At 42.0% G+C, this 16541-nt stretch overlaps 1 protein-coding gene across 3 annotated transcripts in view; it reads left to right on the top strand.

Annotated features, from left to right (window-relative positions):
• Nucleotides 1-783: 783 nt before the first annotated feature.
• The window catches only part of PRIM2 (DNA primase subunit 2), a 105571-nt gene continuing 89813 nt past the window's right edge, over nucleotides 784-16541 (top strand). Inside the window, exons 1-5 of one of the 3 annotated variants that reach the window (XM_069011383.1) lie at nucleotides 784-2988; nucleotides 3688-3791; nucleotides 4101-4180; nucleotides 10838-10958; nucleotides 11048-11127. In XM_069011383.1, coding sequence (XP_068867484.1) covers nucleotides 2286-2988; nucleotides 3688-3791; nucleotides 4101-4180; nucleotides 10838-10958; nucleotides 11048-11104 — 1065 coding nt within the window. In that variant the 5' untranslated portion in view covers nucleotides 784-2285 and the 3' untranslated portion in view covers nucleotides 11105-11127. Of the gene's footprint in view, nucleotides 2989-3687; nucleotides 3792-4100; nucleotides 4181-10837; nucleotides 10959-11047; nucleotides 11128-16541 lie in introns of those variants that run through there. The other 2 variants (XM_069011382.1, XM_069011381.1) reach the window with 2 other exon arrangements.

The raw sequence follows: 16541 nt of genomic DNA, 5'->3' as shown, positions 1-16541 counted from the left end.
TCCGAGTGGAAAGGCAGGCCTGCTGCTTGCACCTATTTATCAAAGGTCCGTGCATTTGTAGTTTACCAACATGCTGTGATCTCCTCTGGGGTTTTTTTATGATCTCTGAGCTTTGACCCTCTCTCTCCCAAAACCAGGGAGCTGAAGCATGTCCATGAGAGTGCCCCCAAGTCTCTTAAAACACCGTCATCTATTCACAGAAATGCTTCTCAAAACAGAGTATAAACAGCCGTAGGGGCTCCCCACACTTTTATTCTCCAGGCCCTGACATTCCCAGATGCAAGGTCACTTGAGTGAATCTACCATCCTCCTCCTCCTCCTTGCCCTTCTTCCACTTTTAACCCTTTCCTCCCAAAAGTGTGTTAATTAAGTAGCAGAACAGTTTGGGGTATGCTGAGTTTGACTGTTTGCATGGCATGATGGGGACAGTTGACAGCTGAGCATATGGATGTTGTTGTAAAACATTTGTGAGGTGGGTTGTTACAACATCAATTATTCTCTTAAAAAGTGCTTAAAAAATCAGCCCCCAGTGGTAGTGTTACTGTGGGAGTAGTGAAAATATATTTAGAAAAAAGTAACCAAAATATAGTGAGAAATATTACCATCTGTAGGTTTCAATAGATGCATCAGTAAGAAAGTTTGAGTTTTGAATTTTGGGGGGATTTCACTTGTCTATTTTCTTTTCCCAAGAAAATTATTTTTGTGTGAAAGGGTAAGGTCTTGCACTGTAAGTTTAAGTCTAGTAATATAGTAATTAAGTCTAGTAATAGAGATGTTAATTTTGATTCTTAATTTCTGCTGAAATATTCTTATGTATCACTTTTTGCAATGCTGTTAGTGTCACCAGTAAACTGAATTTAAAAAACCCAAACAAACAGGGTAGATCTTCACCTAATTACAGACAATTTGGGGATTAGTATTCAGCAAGAAAGGAAAAAAACCCTAGAAGTAAAACAAACAAAACAAAACAGATGTATACATAGCTGCTGACCTGTCAAAAATCAGCAGGACGTGGCTCGGTGGAATTAGTGACGGACAGCAAACTCCACACCGTGGTTTCCAGAGGTGTGGTGCTGCTTATGTGCCAAAACTTAAAACATGAGTAGAAATTAAAATGAAAAGCAACTCTGGTGTCTGCTGTGCTCCTCAGCATTGTCACACTTCTCCCCCTCTGGTCCAGGCAGGGTACAGCACTCCAAGCAAATGTGGGAACTCTGATGAAAGTCCTTGACCTGCCCTGGACAGTGCATTGCCAGTCTCTGTAAGATCTCAAGGGTGTTAACACACTGGTCAAAGGCAAAACCTCCGCCTTCTTGCAAATATGAGGAGGATTTTGGCAGAGGCACTCCTTACTCCTAACAGCTCATGCTGCCGCCAGGTGGTGAAGGGAAGAAATTGTGTGGGATGAGGAGTTGGTATTTGAAAAAAACGTTGCTTCGGGTTAAAGTTTTTTTAGTATATATAAAAAGATATGAACTTGATTTCGGTTAAATATCAAATATTACAAAAATATGAATACATAAAAATATATCAATAGCATGTTTTCCCCCTGGAAAATTACAGAGGTATCCTGGAGAATGAAACTTGACTTTCTATCCTGCTAAAACGTTCAGATACTGCAGGGGCAGAGATTTGGCTCAGACCAAAGAGGAGATGCCATATTTTGAGAATTAGCACGAGCATAGGATTATGCACTGTAGGCAGTTTGGATGTGGCCACCTTGTTTTGAAGGTGGAGTGGATTATCCCGCTTCAGGTGAGCTCAGCACCACGTTTAATCTGCTAGTACAGAGGCAGGCTGCAGTTCCAGGCCGGCTTCCAGGGCAGTGTTTGTTAAAGCTGCAGTCAGATCTCTCGGGAATGTCCCAGGTGTTGCCCACAAACACGGGACTAGTGCGTGTCCTGATCCATAATCGATTCTTTTGTTGCTCTTAAGAACTTGCCAGCCTAAACTACTGATTTTCCTCACTTTTGTTGGCACAAACTGTATGCCAGTTCTGATTTCCCAGACCTTTACGGTCCGAACTTCTTGCAAGATCATTAACCAACTTCTTGGGTAGGGGAAAATTAGCAAGTAAGTGGCATTTTGTGGCAGAGGCATAAAACAACATAACCTCAGATGCAGGAAAATGGCCAACACAGCGGCAAAAATAGCAAGTCCTGCAGTTCGCTTGGAAAAATGACAAAATTATAAACCTGTAGAACAGTGTAGAGCATGACGGTGCCGAAAGCGCCCGTGCCGGGTGTGGGCACTGCCAGCACCTCCCTGCCCGCCCCGGGGCCGCCATGCCGGGTGTAGGCACTGCCAGCACCTCCCTGCCCGCCCCGGGACCGCCATGCCGGGTGTGGGCACTGCCAGCACCTCCCTGCCCCCCCCGGGGCCGCCATGCCGGGTGTGGGCACTGCCAGCACCTCCGTGCCCGCCCCGGGGCCGCCATGCCGGGTGTGGGCACTGCCAGCACCTCCCTGCCCGCCCCGGGGCCGCCATGCCGGGTGTGGGCACTGCCAGCACCTCCGTGCCCGCCCCGGGGCCGCCATGCCGGGTGTGGGCACTGCCAGCACCTCCCTGCCCGCCCCGGGACCGCCATGCCGGGTGTGGGCACTGCCAACGTGGCCCCGCCCAGATCGCGGCAGCAGCCAATGGCCGCTCAGGAGGCGTGGCCATGTGCGGAAGTAGGCGGGGCCGGCGGAGCGCGGGAAGCCGGGGCGCGGGGCCAGGCGGGCAGAGGTCGGGGTCCGGCCGGGCGGTGTCGGGCGGTGTCGGGCGGTGTCGGGCGGTGTCGGGCGGTGTCGGGCGGTCGGGAGCGTGCCAGAGGCAGCCCCGGGGCGCGGGAGATGGAGTTCTCCAGCCGAGCGAGGCAGAAGCATGCGCGGCTGGTTGGGGACCGGCGGGAGCAGTACCCTCACAGCCTGCAGTTTTACTTGGAGCCCCCCACGGAAAGCATCTCTCTGGTGGAGTTTGAGAGCTTTGCCGTCGACCGCCTGAAGCGTGAGTAGCGTCTCTCCCTCCTTCCCTCCCTCCGTCCTTCCACCTCCCTCCTCCTCCCCCCTCTCCCCTTTCCCTTCTCCTTCCTCCCGTCCCTTCCCTAGCTCGATGCCTTGAATCCTTCCTGTCATGGCTGTGTGTATTTCTGGCGGGCCTGGATGTTCTGTTCCCCTGACATAAACGGGAGCTGGGCTGGCTGTTCGTGCTGCTATGAGCTCTCGTTAAGGGAAAACGCGTTGCTTTGGGCGTTTCGGAGAGCTGAGAGAGATTTTACCATGAGGGTTCATTGTAGCTGTCGGGACTGTGTAGTTTGGTTTACACCGGGGGTTTTTATGAGCACGTTTCACTTTCTGTAGATGTTGTGACATATTTGATGGCTCAGGACTGCATTTCAGATCGCTGTGCCTGGCAGCCAGGGCTTCCTCTGAAGTCCTGAAAACTTCTGGCTCCAAGTTTCCATTAGAGTTGAAACCGATGTTCTGAGACTGGTCTATCAGTTAGCTGTCTCCCTTTCTTTGTTGACAGTATGGATCCCAGAATTGGGCCAGCTGTTCAGGACTCACAGGCCACACTTCATCCTCCATATTTCTCACCTTTTTGCTCCTCATACCACTAGAAGCAATTCCTGTGCCCTTTCCCAAGCTGTGGGAAATCGATTTCAGCATGTTGTTTCTAACATGAACCTTTTCTTTTTTTGCCCAGTGCTCAAAGTAGTTGAAAATCTTGGTGTGAGCTATGTAAGAGGTACTGATTTATACAAAACCAAGCTGGAAGTTGAGCTCCGGAAACTGAAGTTTCCCTACAGAGTAAGTAAAGATCAAAACATGGAACCCTCTTGCACTTTATTTTCTTTACACCATTCAACAATGATGACTAAGAATAGAGGTGATGAAATGCTATTTCTAGAACTGCAGTTCGGTCATTTTGTCAGAGGTGTAGTTTTTCTTTGAAGGTATGTAATTCTTTCTTTAGGGTAACCTCCTTCCTCAATAAGTTTGCATTTATTGTCTTAAAGATGATTATTAATACACTGTTGAAAACCAATGGTAAATTGATTGTAAATTTTTAATCTGGGAGAGATTATTTCTCCAAAATAATAAGAATATGTTCTATAGGCTTTGGCTGAGGATGATTATGAGGCAAGAAGAAAAGATCATATCTCTCATTTCATACTGCGCCTTGCTTACTGCCAGTCGTAAGTACTTTTTGGATTATGCTGTACTCTTATTATTAATTTTAAATGTATACAGATACTGCAGTGCTTTATTATAGACGTTACGGATGCTTTAGAGTTGCGTGGCTACTAAAAAGAAGTAGGCTCAAAGAGGGGTTTTTTTGCTAGAAATCTGATTTCGACTGTGATGGAAAGGGATATGTGGAATCAGAATTAATATCTGGATTTTGTAATAACTTAAAAATTTTAGAAACTTTTGGCTTTTAAACACACAGCATTGATTTGTCTCGTGATATCTTTTTTTTTTAATGAAAGCACATCAGTATTAAGAGTTTGTCAGTCATTTGCAGTGATTGATAACATAGTTTAACTTCTGTATATGCTAACTGTTGATAACTGACCAAAGACCTGACTATTTAAACAGGCTTTTTATTACTGTATAGAAAGCACTGTTTCTGATGGACTAAAAATGCCATCTGATTTTGAGGTTTCCTCTACTTCCTCTGTTTTTTGTCCAAAGTCATTGCTGTGGCTGGTTACACTGCATTTTTTTGTTTTGTGAAATTTCAAGCAAAAAGTTGATCCTGTAAAATGCATTGTTTTTGTTTCCCGTGTAGTTTTTGGGTGAAATTAGAGGTTGTCAGTGCTTTGTTTGCAAGTAGTTTTGTTATACATTGGTGTGAAGTCTTTACTCCTTATCACTGCGGTCTTTTTAGAATTAAAACTGGCAGATATGAAGTGTGTGCTGTTTTGAATTGTTAATTCAATTGCACTTAAGACTGCAACACAGTTCATTTTAATTAGGTGAATGTGGTAGAATGCATATTATGATACTGTGATAGCTGACATGACTGAAATGCTGCTATGGATACAGAGTTGTAAGCAAAACAGATAGGGAAGGTGAGCAGTAGAGATTGTGGTCTAAGCCAGGATATGGAGCTGGAATGGATGGGGCTTTTCTTTGAAATGGCTTTGGATTCCTGCTGCAGACCATCTGATCGGAGTAGGAAATAGCAGAGGCCCCAAAAGCCTGCCTGCAGATGGATGAAACCTTGCCATGACAGGCCCTGGGTGACTTTTAAACACCCTGAAATTTTCTAGATCATTCATGTCCCATCCTGTTGACCTTTCAAAAGACATCTGGGCTGTGCTGAAAACAGTTTGTCAATGTGTGTGATCAATGAGCCTGCTAGATCCATGATGCATGTACAATGGGGAACAGGTTGTGGATGTGGAGATCAATACCAGCCTTCACTGCAGTGACTCTGATAGTGTAGCTTGGAATCCTGAAAGAAGGGAGCAGATCGAATAACAAAATTGCAACTGAAATCCCTTCTGTATTCTACATGTATAGTTTGTGATTGTGTTTAACAAGTGAAATATTGCCTTCTTTCTAGTGCCCATGTTTGTTGTATTTTTATAAACTCCCTTAATCATACTAGTCCTGGTGATTTTCACAAGAAAATATCTTGCTTTACCTGTATTGTAAGTTTAGCAAAACCCCCTAAAAGGTAGTATCCTCAAGTAGTCTGGGCACTAAAAGGCCCCTGAAAATGTAGTGTTTTGTATTAGCGGCATTTTGAATAATCAGTTTGTCTTAATTCCAAAGCCAAAACTTTACTTTAAATATCTAGTTGTTATTTAGATTGTTTAGACCATTACTCTTTTCGTGGGAGATGAGACGCGTTGAGGGTGTTGGTAGTGACACATTTGATGAAAATTCTGCTTTTGTGGAAGGTAGAATTGTCTGATGGTGAGAATCTGATCTGGAATTCAAGAGGTATCTATTTTTTGGTTGGTCTGTGACTTCATGAAAATGAGTTTGGGTCAAATTTACAGAAGGCAACACAAGTCACCTAGCAAAAGCCTGAAGGTTAGGTATTGGGCTCAGGAGTGAAATTCCTGAGGCTTTGTCCACTGAACTGAGCAGGGAGGAAGACACTTGTAAATTGACAGTGGGTGGCAGGCTTGAGTGAAAAGCTGCCTCAGTTAGAAATAACCAAGGAGGGACTCGGCTAAACATCTGCCTTTGTCAGTGATGTGATCTTTACCTGCTCTACATGTCTATAATGGCTCTAGAATCTCCTAGAATTAATGATAGATGCAGATGCTTACTTTTTCCTCTGCAAGCTGTGTTTTTAAAAGAAGATGCTTGTGTCTTTTATCAGAGGTTATTTGACTGAAGTTCTTGCTTAGTAAATACATTGGAGATACTGTTCAAACCCTGTGTTTCAGGGAAGTATCTTAAAAATTAGCTATAAGCAGGGCAGAAGTGGGCAGCTTTTTGAAGGTGAACCACTGTGCAGAAATGAATACAAGCTATTTTGGGCCACAGAATCAGCAGGAAAGAGCCTGGCTTTGTAATCTAGGGGGAAAAACCTCTTTAGATGGAGGAGAGGTCTTGGATAGATCTTTGGGGCACCCTTTAAACAACTTGCAAACACCATTTTGTGTTCCTGTTTATATATACTTGCTGATTTTGATAAAGCAGCTTTTAGTCAGTTTCAGATAGCACTTTTCTTTGAAAAGGTGGGTTTAGTACTCACTCATAAAATGGAAAATAGCATTCTAAGAACTGTGAGGTGCGCCTATACCCAGTGTTCTTTATTTTCTCGAAAAGCAACTACTTTGGGGGTATTTATATCGTCTGCAACTGGCCTGTTCTCAAAAAGATAAAATTGGGAGGCAAATAGAATATACTATACTTCAAGTTTCTGTCATACTAGGTCAGAAAAAAAAGGTTGGCACAAATCATTAGGTTAATCAAAGAAAGTTGTTAAGGTAGGAGTGACTGAAAAAAATGCACTTAAATAGTCATAACTGCAAACTAGGTTGAATTCAGTTCCTGTGGCAGCTGTGTGTACATGTGTTTGCATTTTCCTGTGATAGTGCTTTTTTCAGTTTTCAGCTGGCCAACAGTGCCACCCAGGGGTACAAGTCAATATCGATTTTTCTTTTCTAGTCTGTCTTAGTCCTCACTTGTAAATTGGATTGTTTTGATTTGAGTTTCATATGATCTGAAGTGACCAGCTCCGCTATTCTGGTCAGTTAAATCTGTAAGATAGTCATTATCTCTTGACTTTTCTTCTTCTGCCGTCTGAAATCCAAGACTTTAAAGCTTATTCCCGTAAGATAGCGTATGTAAAGTCTCAAGAGAACAGTCTCATCCATACCCTTCTTTCACACCTCTTCTAATGTTGCTTAGATCTGTCAAGACCAGGAAATAGAATCATCTTGTTTCATTTGCTTTCATGGCAGATGTAAAGGTAATTTTATCTGGATGTGGACACGACTGTGCATTTTTGCTTTTGTTTGCTGCATCTCTTGTCACTTCAGCAAACCAGCTATGAAGAACCTTGAAAGTCACAGGAGCATAATTTTCATTTTACTTTAAGATGGAAGAAATAAATTCTGCCTGTTCTCTGGCAGCAAAACTCTTTTTATCTAGGAAACTTTCAAACATACTTTTGTGCCTTTTTTTTTTGTTTGATTTGTGTCTGTGTCACATAACAAGGACATAAATTCTATTTCAAACTTAGCAAGGCCTATTCACTATTCTCTGACGTTTTTTTCTATTTGATAAATTAGACTTGTGTGCTAAAATTGCTGCCTCTTATGTTGAGTAGCATTTCCTTTTGTGTGTTGTCTGTACCCATGTTCCCCTTGCTGTCTAGTCTTTAAAACTTAAACTTTGAGTAATCCTTTGGTGGTCTTGATTGCCTAGTAAAGCAGTGATCTGGCCCATGCCTAGAGTTTTCATAAGTCAGTGTTAAGTTGTTAGAACTCTTGTATTAATTGTGGAATGTCAGCTACTAGTCTAAATTCCAGATTTACAAGCATTTGCATGCCTTTCCTAAAGTACTTCTATGTTAATGCTTCCTAACAAATATTGTGATTTTTCCTACCCCTCCTTGGGTTGAAGAATATTTCTATTCCAACCCCAGCCCCTCAAGTGCTGTTCTGTATATGAAAGAGACTGTTCTTTTATACTATTTTTATAGTTGGGAATCTATGAACTGGTTTAAACTGTTGAGTAATCTGCACATCAGAAAGTTAAGTGGCAAAAAACGAGGAGATATTCTTAACATCTACACTTCAATGACCTGCAACTCCCTCAGCTTCAGCAGCAACTTGGTTAGTTATCTAATGGCAGTGACATTGCTTTTCAGTTAAGCTTGGGGTTTTGATAATAAGTATTATTACTTAGTGTGAGTTTGAGATGAGAAGGTACAATTTTTTCATGTGACTAATGCGTAAATAATAGGATTTGGCTCTAGAAATGATGTAAATAATGCCCTAATGATGATGATCCTAGGAAAGTCAATTTTAAAGTATATGCTGGACATATACAGTAGCATGAAGTCAGCTTGTCAGCTACTTTGTCAGATATAGGAAGAATCCAGATAGGTGTGTGTATAAGTATTGCAGCTGGTGAGGGGGTCAGGTAGCTCTGACTGAGGAAGGGGTGACCGGTCCGGGGAGATGGTCCCGAAAGGAATCGCCTTCCCAAGGCCCAGTGTCTCCCTTCAGCTGCTGGCAGGAGGGCCCTTGCAGAGGCTGTCAGCTCTTTAGTGATTATCAGCTCGTGATTCCAGCTCAGCTCTGCAGGGCAGCCTCCAGGCCAAGCCAGACCAGAGAGCGATGAGAGGCTCGAGTAGCTGTTCCACATGAGGCAGCTTTATTGGTCCGTACTCCGGCAAAGGGGAGCTATGGGTGAACATCTGTGCTCGTAGGGGCAGAGGGCTAGCTTTTATAGGGATACAGGGGATGAGTCTCAGAGGGTAAAGGCCAATGGGTTACAAGGGATCTGCATAGGGTCTCCTAGAGGATTCTGGGTCCGACTTTTCTCGCTGCGACTAAAGAAGTGGTTGCCTTTCCAGGGAGTCCTGCTGGGTGATTACACAATCTCAGCAGACATCCCTCCAGGGCAGGGGCTGGGCATACCCCACATATAAGAGATAAAGTAATATTTTCTTGTTATGGTGACTTAAATGCGTAGGTGGGATTATAGCCTTTGGTCTGCTTTCCTGAAGAAAAGGAACAACAGACTGGCTGGTCTCCAAAGCAGTTATACATAATCGTGTTTGTGGTTTGCTTGGTTTTTGTGTGTGTGTGTGGTGGTGTTGTTTTGTTTGGTTGGTTTCCCCCTAGGAAAACAAATGCAGTGTAAATCTAGGAAAACAGAAAAAATTGACACATCCCAGGATTTTACTACTGTCCAAGATGGCCACAGAAGAGCTGCAACAGATCAGTCATTAAAGCATTAACTTCCATTTTAAGTTGCACAGATTATTATTACATCCCAAGCACTGAAACTGTCCACAGGGTTATATTTTACAAAGCACCTTGACAGCCTTTCCATCTGGAATTACCGTGAAAAATAATTACTTTTCTTCAAGCCATATTTCAAGCAGAGGTTTTGTCACAAAACCACAAACAACTCTGTTGTGATTCACACATTCCCTTATGGGAAAAGATGCTTAAATATTGTAAAGAGACTTAAATATTGTAAATAAGACTGCAGTATTTCTGTGCTCTGTGAATTCCAGTGGCAGTGGCCCACAGGGTAGCTCTCAGAGTACAGTTTAAGAGAGTGCCCTGTGGTAGTGAGAATGCATCATTTGCATTCTGTGCTTGCACATACAGGGTGGCTTTCGGTACTGGCACTCTGGTACCTACTTGCTGTAGCTTTGAGTAATGTGCTGCTGCCTGGGAATCTGAACACTAGGATGTGAAGAGTTACATGAGTGCTTAGAGTACTTGGATTGGCTTCAGTGTTGTTTTTTTTTGTCTGCTGAGTCCTGTTTCTGTGTTCCTGTTTGTTCTCCTGTTCACCTGCAGTTGGTAAATCCCTTTTTCTCTTTTGTCAAGAGTTAGATGTGCTATTTGTGTTCCTCACCCAATTTCATTGCCATATATTTTCCTTTTGCCTGTTTCCAGTCTATTTGTTGCCCAGAATAGAGTGCACTATTGTCATACTATCTGAGATGTATGCATGTTTTTTCAGCTAGAGATACACCAAAAGTGAGAATTAAAAGAAGTAGCCTTCAAAATATATTTGCCTTATCACATTAATTGTGACATTAATTGTACAATGAAGAAATACTGTGCCATGTTGTAGAAAAATGTTGGGGTCTCCCCCCCCATGCCATGGAACCCTGGGAGATGGGTCCTGGGGGGGAGACACGGGGTTTCCCTGCCCCTGGTCAGCCTCATTCCCCATTGGTTGGTTTGTGTTCCCCGGGGTGGGAAGGACCCTCAGGTCCCGTGACTGGGGGAGTTGCTGAGAGAGCCCCGGCCATGCGGCTGGAGAAATAAACATCTCTCTGAAACATCTATCAAGAATTTGTCCATATATATTTCTTTTCCACGGGACTCCTGGTTTGATATATGCTTGTTACAGAAAAAACCTGTCCTTTAAATACCAAGGGAGCATGTTAACTACAATTGAATATTTTTATCCAAAAAGTAAAAGGTATTGTCTCTCCACAAGTCTTTTCTGATTGAGTGTGCATTACTGAAGCTTTCCTGCCTTCACTTCCAAGCTTCTCAGTTTGTGAGTCACATGCCATAGTCAGCATCACTGTTGTGTTCACCGGGTTTGAGGTCTAGTTTCCAAGCAAGGAAATAATGCATACTCAGAATTTTTTTTTTTTTTTTTACTTTTTTTTTTTGCAGTGAGGATCTCAGGCGTTGGTTTCTTCAACAAGAAATGGATCTCTTCCGATATCGCTTCAATGAACTAACTGAAAATTTAAGGCAGAAATTTCTGGAACACATTAACTTATCATTTGAAGGTGTAAGTATGTTCTGTATTTATGTTGCACATGCCTGTTGTTTTTTAAAATTCTCATTAAGATAGTTTTATCAATTGTGTTTGAAAAATAGTGCAGTTATGGTTTTAAAAAAACCCAACCACACAGAACTTCTGAATTTGGAGAGTAGTATGCATGAGGATTGAGTGATAAAATTGATTGAGTGAAAAACAAGAGAAGCTCAGTCTGCTTCAGTCTACAAACACAACTGAAAAAAGATGTGATTACACAGGTAAGTTAAGGTTTACAAAAGCTGATAAGTATTTTTGAATCAAAATTTCAGGTGGATTAGATCATAGGTCAAAGAATGGTTTGGGTTGGAAGGGACCTTAAAGATCATCTAGTTCCAAATCTATCTTGGTTTGAAAGACAGGTGTCGGCTAAGGAAGGCAGGGGCCTCCCTTGGAATGGAAAATGCAACCCCCTTCCCTCTGAATTATTATTATAATTTGAAAGTAAGGGGCTCTCAGGCAAAGATATGAGAAATAGGAATAACAGTTCTTTACTAGTATATATAACAAGGCAATAATACAGAAACACTGGCTTAAATTGCCAGAGTCAGGATACACAACCTGACATGCTGCTGGGTGGGGTGGCGGTAGCAGTCCGATTAAGTGGTGGCTGCAGTCCTGTTTGAAGTGAGAGATGTGGTTCTGCTGAAGTGGTGATCCTGTAGAAGGGTCTGGTCTTCCTTTGAAGGTCCAGTGGTGGTTATGTAGCTCTTGTTGTCTGGGAATCCAGTAGGTAAGGCTGACTGTGGTGTTCCAAACCTCAGATTATATCCAGGAATGCTTGGTTCCTCCCCCTGGGCGGGGCATGTCACACTGGGATGATGTAACTTTAAAGAGTCATGCAGTGAAGCTGGATGGCCCATTGACAGAAGATACCTCTCCAGAGGGGGTTATCAGGGATGTCACAAAAGAGATAAAGAACACTGCCCCACCTGGTTTTAACGGATGATGATAGAATACATACTTTTGGTTACATTTTACATTGTAACCTAAGACAAACTCCCTGCCATGTCTACCGGAAAGTGTCGCTGCCCCAGGTTGCTCAGAGTCCCATCCAACCTCTCCTTGAACACTTCCAGCAATGGTACATCCATGACTCCTCTGGGCAACCTATTCTAGAACATCACTGCCCTCACAGTAAAGAATTTTTTCCTAATCTAAACCTACTCTCCTTCAATTTGAAGCCATTCCACCTTGTCCTGTCACCACATGGCCCTTGTGAAAAGTCCCTCTCCATCTTGTAGGCTCCCTTCAAGTACTGGAGGCCACAGTTAGGTCACCCCAAAGCCTTCTCTTTTCCAGGCTGAACAATCCCAATTCTCCCAGCCTTTCCTAATACAAGAAGTGTTCTGTCCCTTTAATCATCTTGGTGGCCCTCCTCTGCACTCATTCCAACAGGTCCATGTCCTTCCTGTGCTGAAGACCCCAGAGCTGGATGCAGCACAGCAGATGGGGTCTCACTGGAGTGGAGTAGAGGGGCAGAATCACAGAACTGTTAGGGTTGGAAGGGACCTCTGGAGATCATCCAGTCCAACCCCCCTGCCAAGTCAGGGTCACCTAGAGCAGGTTACATGGGAACACGTCCAGGTGGATTTTGAATGTCTCCAGAGAAGGAGACTCCACAACCTCCCTTGGCAGCCTGTTCCAGTGCTCTGCCACCCTCAGCATAAAGAAGTTCTTCCTCATGTGAAGTTGAAACTTCCTGCATTTTAGCTTATGGCCATCAGTCCCGTCCCTTGCCCTGCTGGCCACTATACTTTTGATGCAGCCCAGGATACAGTTGGATTTTTGGACTATGAGTGCGCATGGCCGGTTCATGCCCAGCGTCTCCTCCACCGGCACCCTCCGAGTCTGTCTCAGCAGAGCTGCTCTCGATCTGTTCATCCCCCAACCTGGATTGATACCAGGGATTGCCCTGATCCAGGTGCAGAACCTTGCACTTGTTAAACTATGTGAGATTCCCATGGGCCACTTCTGGAGATTGTCCAGATCCCTCTGGATGCTGTCCTGTTCTTCAGGTTTGTCAACAGCACCACTCAGCTCAGTGTCATCTGCAGACTTGTTGAGGGTGCACTCAATCTTTTCACCTATGTCATTAATTAATGTCATATTAACCTATGTCATATTAAATAACACTGGTCCTAGTCCTGAGAGACACCACTTGTCACTCATGTTCATCAGGACACTGAGCCATTAAGCACTACCCTCTGGATGTAGATGTCCAACCAATTCCTTATCCATCTAATGGTTCTCCCATTACATCCAATTCTCTCCAGTTTGGAGAGACAGATCTTGTGGACTGTGTCAAAGGCTTTACAGAAATGCAGATAAATGTCATCTGTAGCCCCTCCCTTGTCTGCTGATGTAGTCACTCCATCATGGAAGGCCACTAGTTTGGTCAGGCAGGACTTGCCCTTGATGAAGCCATGCTGGCTGTCCCAAATCACCGTCCTGTTAGCCATGTGCCTTAGCACAGCTTCTAGGAGGATCTCTTCCATGGTCTTTCAAGGCACAGAGGTGAGGCTGACTGGTCGGTAGTTCACAGGGTTTTCTCTAAGCTTTTTAGAGGTGGGTACAATGTTTGCCTTTTTCTATTCACTTGGGACTTCTGACTACCATGACTTTTCAAATATCATGGGGAGTGGCAACTATGTCATTCAAGTCTCTCAGGACTCTGGGATGCATCTAACGTCCCTAGTTTGTGTTCTTCAGATAAGAACAGTCTGTGTTCTTCATGTAAAGTCTTATCTGCCTTATCTGGCCATCTCGGTCAAATAACACTCATGTTAAAATTACCTTGCTTTCTTGGTGGATTGTGTGGTAATTCACCCTAAATGTTTCAGTAATAAGAAGGCAGTGGCTGTGTTTGATCCTTACGTCAATTGTATATGCAGTTTGTTCTCATCACATTATTGACTTCAGTTGAAAAATAATTGTGGCCAAAATACGTCTTTGTTCATGAACTTTGCTCTAGAACCTTTACAATCTACTAACTACTTTTAAGATGTGGCTTTTTGCTATAGAAACTGCAGCAAACTACAATGACCTGGGGACTTTGTACATTGTTCCATTTGTGAACACTGACATCTGGAAAACTATGTGGAAATGAAAAATAAGTGCATTCAATGAATGCTTATGATAACTGTTGAGGACATACTTAAAATTTAATAATTCAATTATGAAAATCCTGTATGGATTGCTCAAAAATGTAGCTTTCTGTGTTATTGTCTCCATGGGGACACATGGTTTACATGTTTGTGCGTGCCAAAAACCATTTTGATTCTTCTTGTTTGTGCATATTATATGAGTTACTGGAGCTATAGGTGTATAACCAAGATAATGATTTAGCTTAAATAATGAAAAACTAAAGGCTGGTGTTAAATACAGTAGCTACAAATTATGGTTAAGGACTTACTTATAATTTTAAGAGAAATTATGTACAATTAAATAAGTTTCATTGGAACATAGACTTTATACATGCACATACATGTAAATTATCCTATTTTCTTTTAATAGCTAATTTGATTTTTGGCCGGTAAGTGCATGCTATGGAGAATGCAGAATATAAATTGTCCAAAATTCTGTAAATGCTCTAATTTCACAGTTATTGCTTTCTCATTAGAAGTTAGATTCAAAACTTTTTCCCTTTTGACTTAAACTCATTCTGTTTCTTTTGACAAGTGATGAAAAACCTTGAAAATGCAAAATCTGTTTAGACAACTGTTGTTGGTGTTTTAGGGATATTACAAAAGAGTTCCTGCTGTTATATACTACTTTGTTTGTCTGAGTGGATTAAAGGAAAATGTCTACTGCAGTGTCTGCATTAATGATTTTAACAATATTTCGCACTGCAGCTATGAACTGTTTCTTTAGGAAACTCCAGCTTTTGCCCATAGCTCTCATTGTAAACTTGAGTTAATAAAAATTAATGTGCAATCATCACTCTACTGAAAAAGCCTTTCTCTTAAAATACTGCTTATTAGAAGAACTTAAATATTCTAAGATATGTGGCTGACATACATTATGTTGCTGGATTGAAATATTTGGCATCAGTGCACGTTGGTAAAATAGGATTTGTGCAGTGTTAAGAGTAACAGAGGCTTTCCTGTGTCATTGAGAGACTTATTAGAAATGCCATTCTCTGGTTCAACAGACCTTTCAGTGAGAGGTGTGTTTGTGGAGCTGTATTTCTGTTGCTTATTCCCCAGCCTCATATTCTTCTGTCACGGTTTCAGCATTCAGGCTTGTATGGATAAATTAATGTTTGCAGGTTGCTGGAAATAGCTAGGAGTAGGGCTTGGTTCTGTGCTGCTGAATGTGCCTTCAATATGTCAAAAAGATTAAGAAGGTATTACTTTCTTACTCCTGTTGAGGCAACAAAGCATCATATCATTGAAAATCTACTTCCGTGCTTCTACTTCCACCCCCTGCTTCCAGTTCTCATGGGAATTTAGACAAAACTAATCCTTCCTTGCACTATCATGTATAAAACATTTGAATATTACTAAGGAATTCCATATGTACATGAAACAGGTTTAAACGCTATGGAGCTATGTAAAGGCCACTACAAAAATAAGGGCACTCTAAAAGCAGTATTCTTTTTCTCAATGTTCTATTTGTAAAAGGCTTTAAGAAGAAGATTAGGATGAACTATTGTTTTTATGCTTCTCTGTTAGAAGTTACAATGTTTTCATGCCTTACTGTGGCATGAAACACAAGATAGAATTTCTATCCATTTACCCATATAGAAAATGGATTGTAACATCAGAACTTCCTTCCTGTTTCTGAAGACCATCCCCTTTTCTAATAGGTAGAGCATGAAGTTTGATTTCTATTATGGAACTTTCAGTTGCTTATGATGCACTAAGAAACTTCTAGTTAAATTTCTTCAAAGGGAAGAGAGGTGCCTTGCATTTTCTAGATAATGTTTCTGGTTTCAGAACTGTAATCTGAGAAAGGCCAGAGCTGCTAAAGCTTGACCTTGACATAGTCTGGTGTAGCAACGTTAACAATTTTAAGAACCATTATAAGAAGTGATTCTCAGTATTTATTAAAAGAACTGGTCAGCTCTTTTGTGGGGAGCAGGAATAATTGGATTGCCTTGTACAGTTTTGTCACAGTTGTCTTCATTTACAGCGCTGACAAAGTGAACCTAAAATTGAGAATTCAATAACTGTCACCTTTCACCTTCTCTTGTTTGTCTACCTGCATGAGGAAGTGAGACTTGCATATGTATTCTGCAGGGGATTTTCAGACTAATTTCTGAGATTTTGTAAATTATGCATTGAGAATTATTGCTTTATAGAATCAAGAAATCTTCAATCCCACCAATGGATAATACTTAAGAAGTTAAGATCTTTATATATTTAAGATATTTGAATACTTAATAAAATGATCTTATTTACCAAATTTTTGAAAGAAAGAAGTTGTTAGCAACTAGAAGGAAAAAATACCAGATTTGAAAGGTTTTTTTTTAATATGAAGGTCAGCTGTAGAGAGTTTGATATGATAGTAGTTCTGATCTCATGATTAAGTAAACTTTTAATCAAGAGCTTT

Source organism: Aphelocoma coerulescens, chromosome 3, assembly GCF_041296385.1.
Source record: "Aphelocoma coerulescens isolate FSJ_1873_10779 chromosome 3, UR_Acoe_1.0, whole genome shotgun sequence".
Taxonomy (NCBI): Eukaryota; Metazoa; Chordata; class Aves; order Passeriformes; family Corvidae; genus Aphelocoma; species Aphelocoma coerulescens.
The sequence above is the reverse complement of the archived record's forward strand: the minus strand, read 5'-3'. Positions and strand labels throughout refer to the sequence as shown.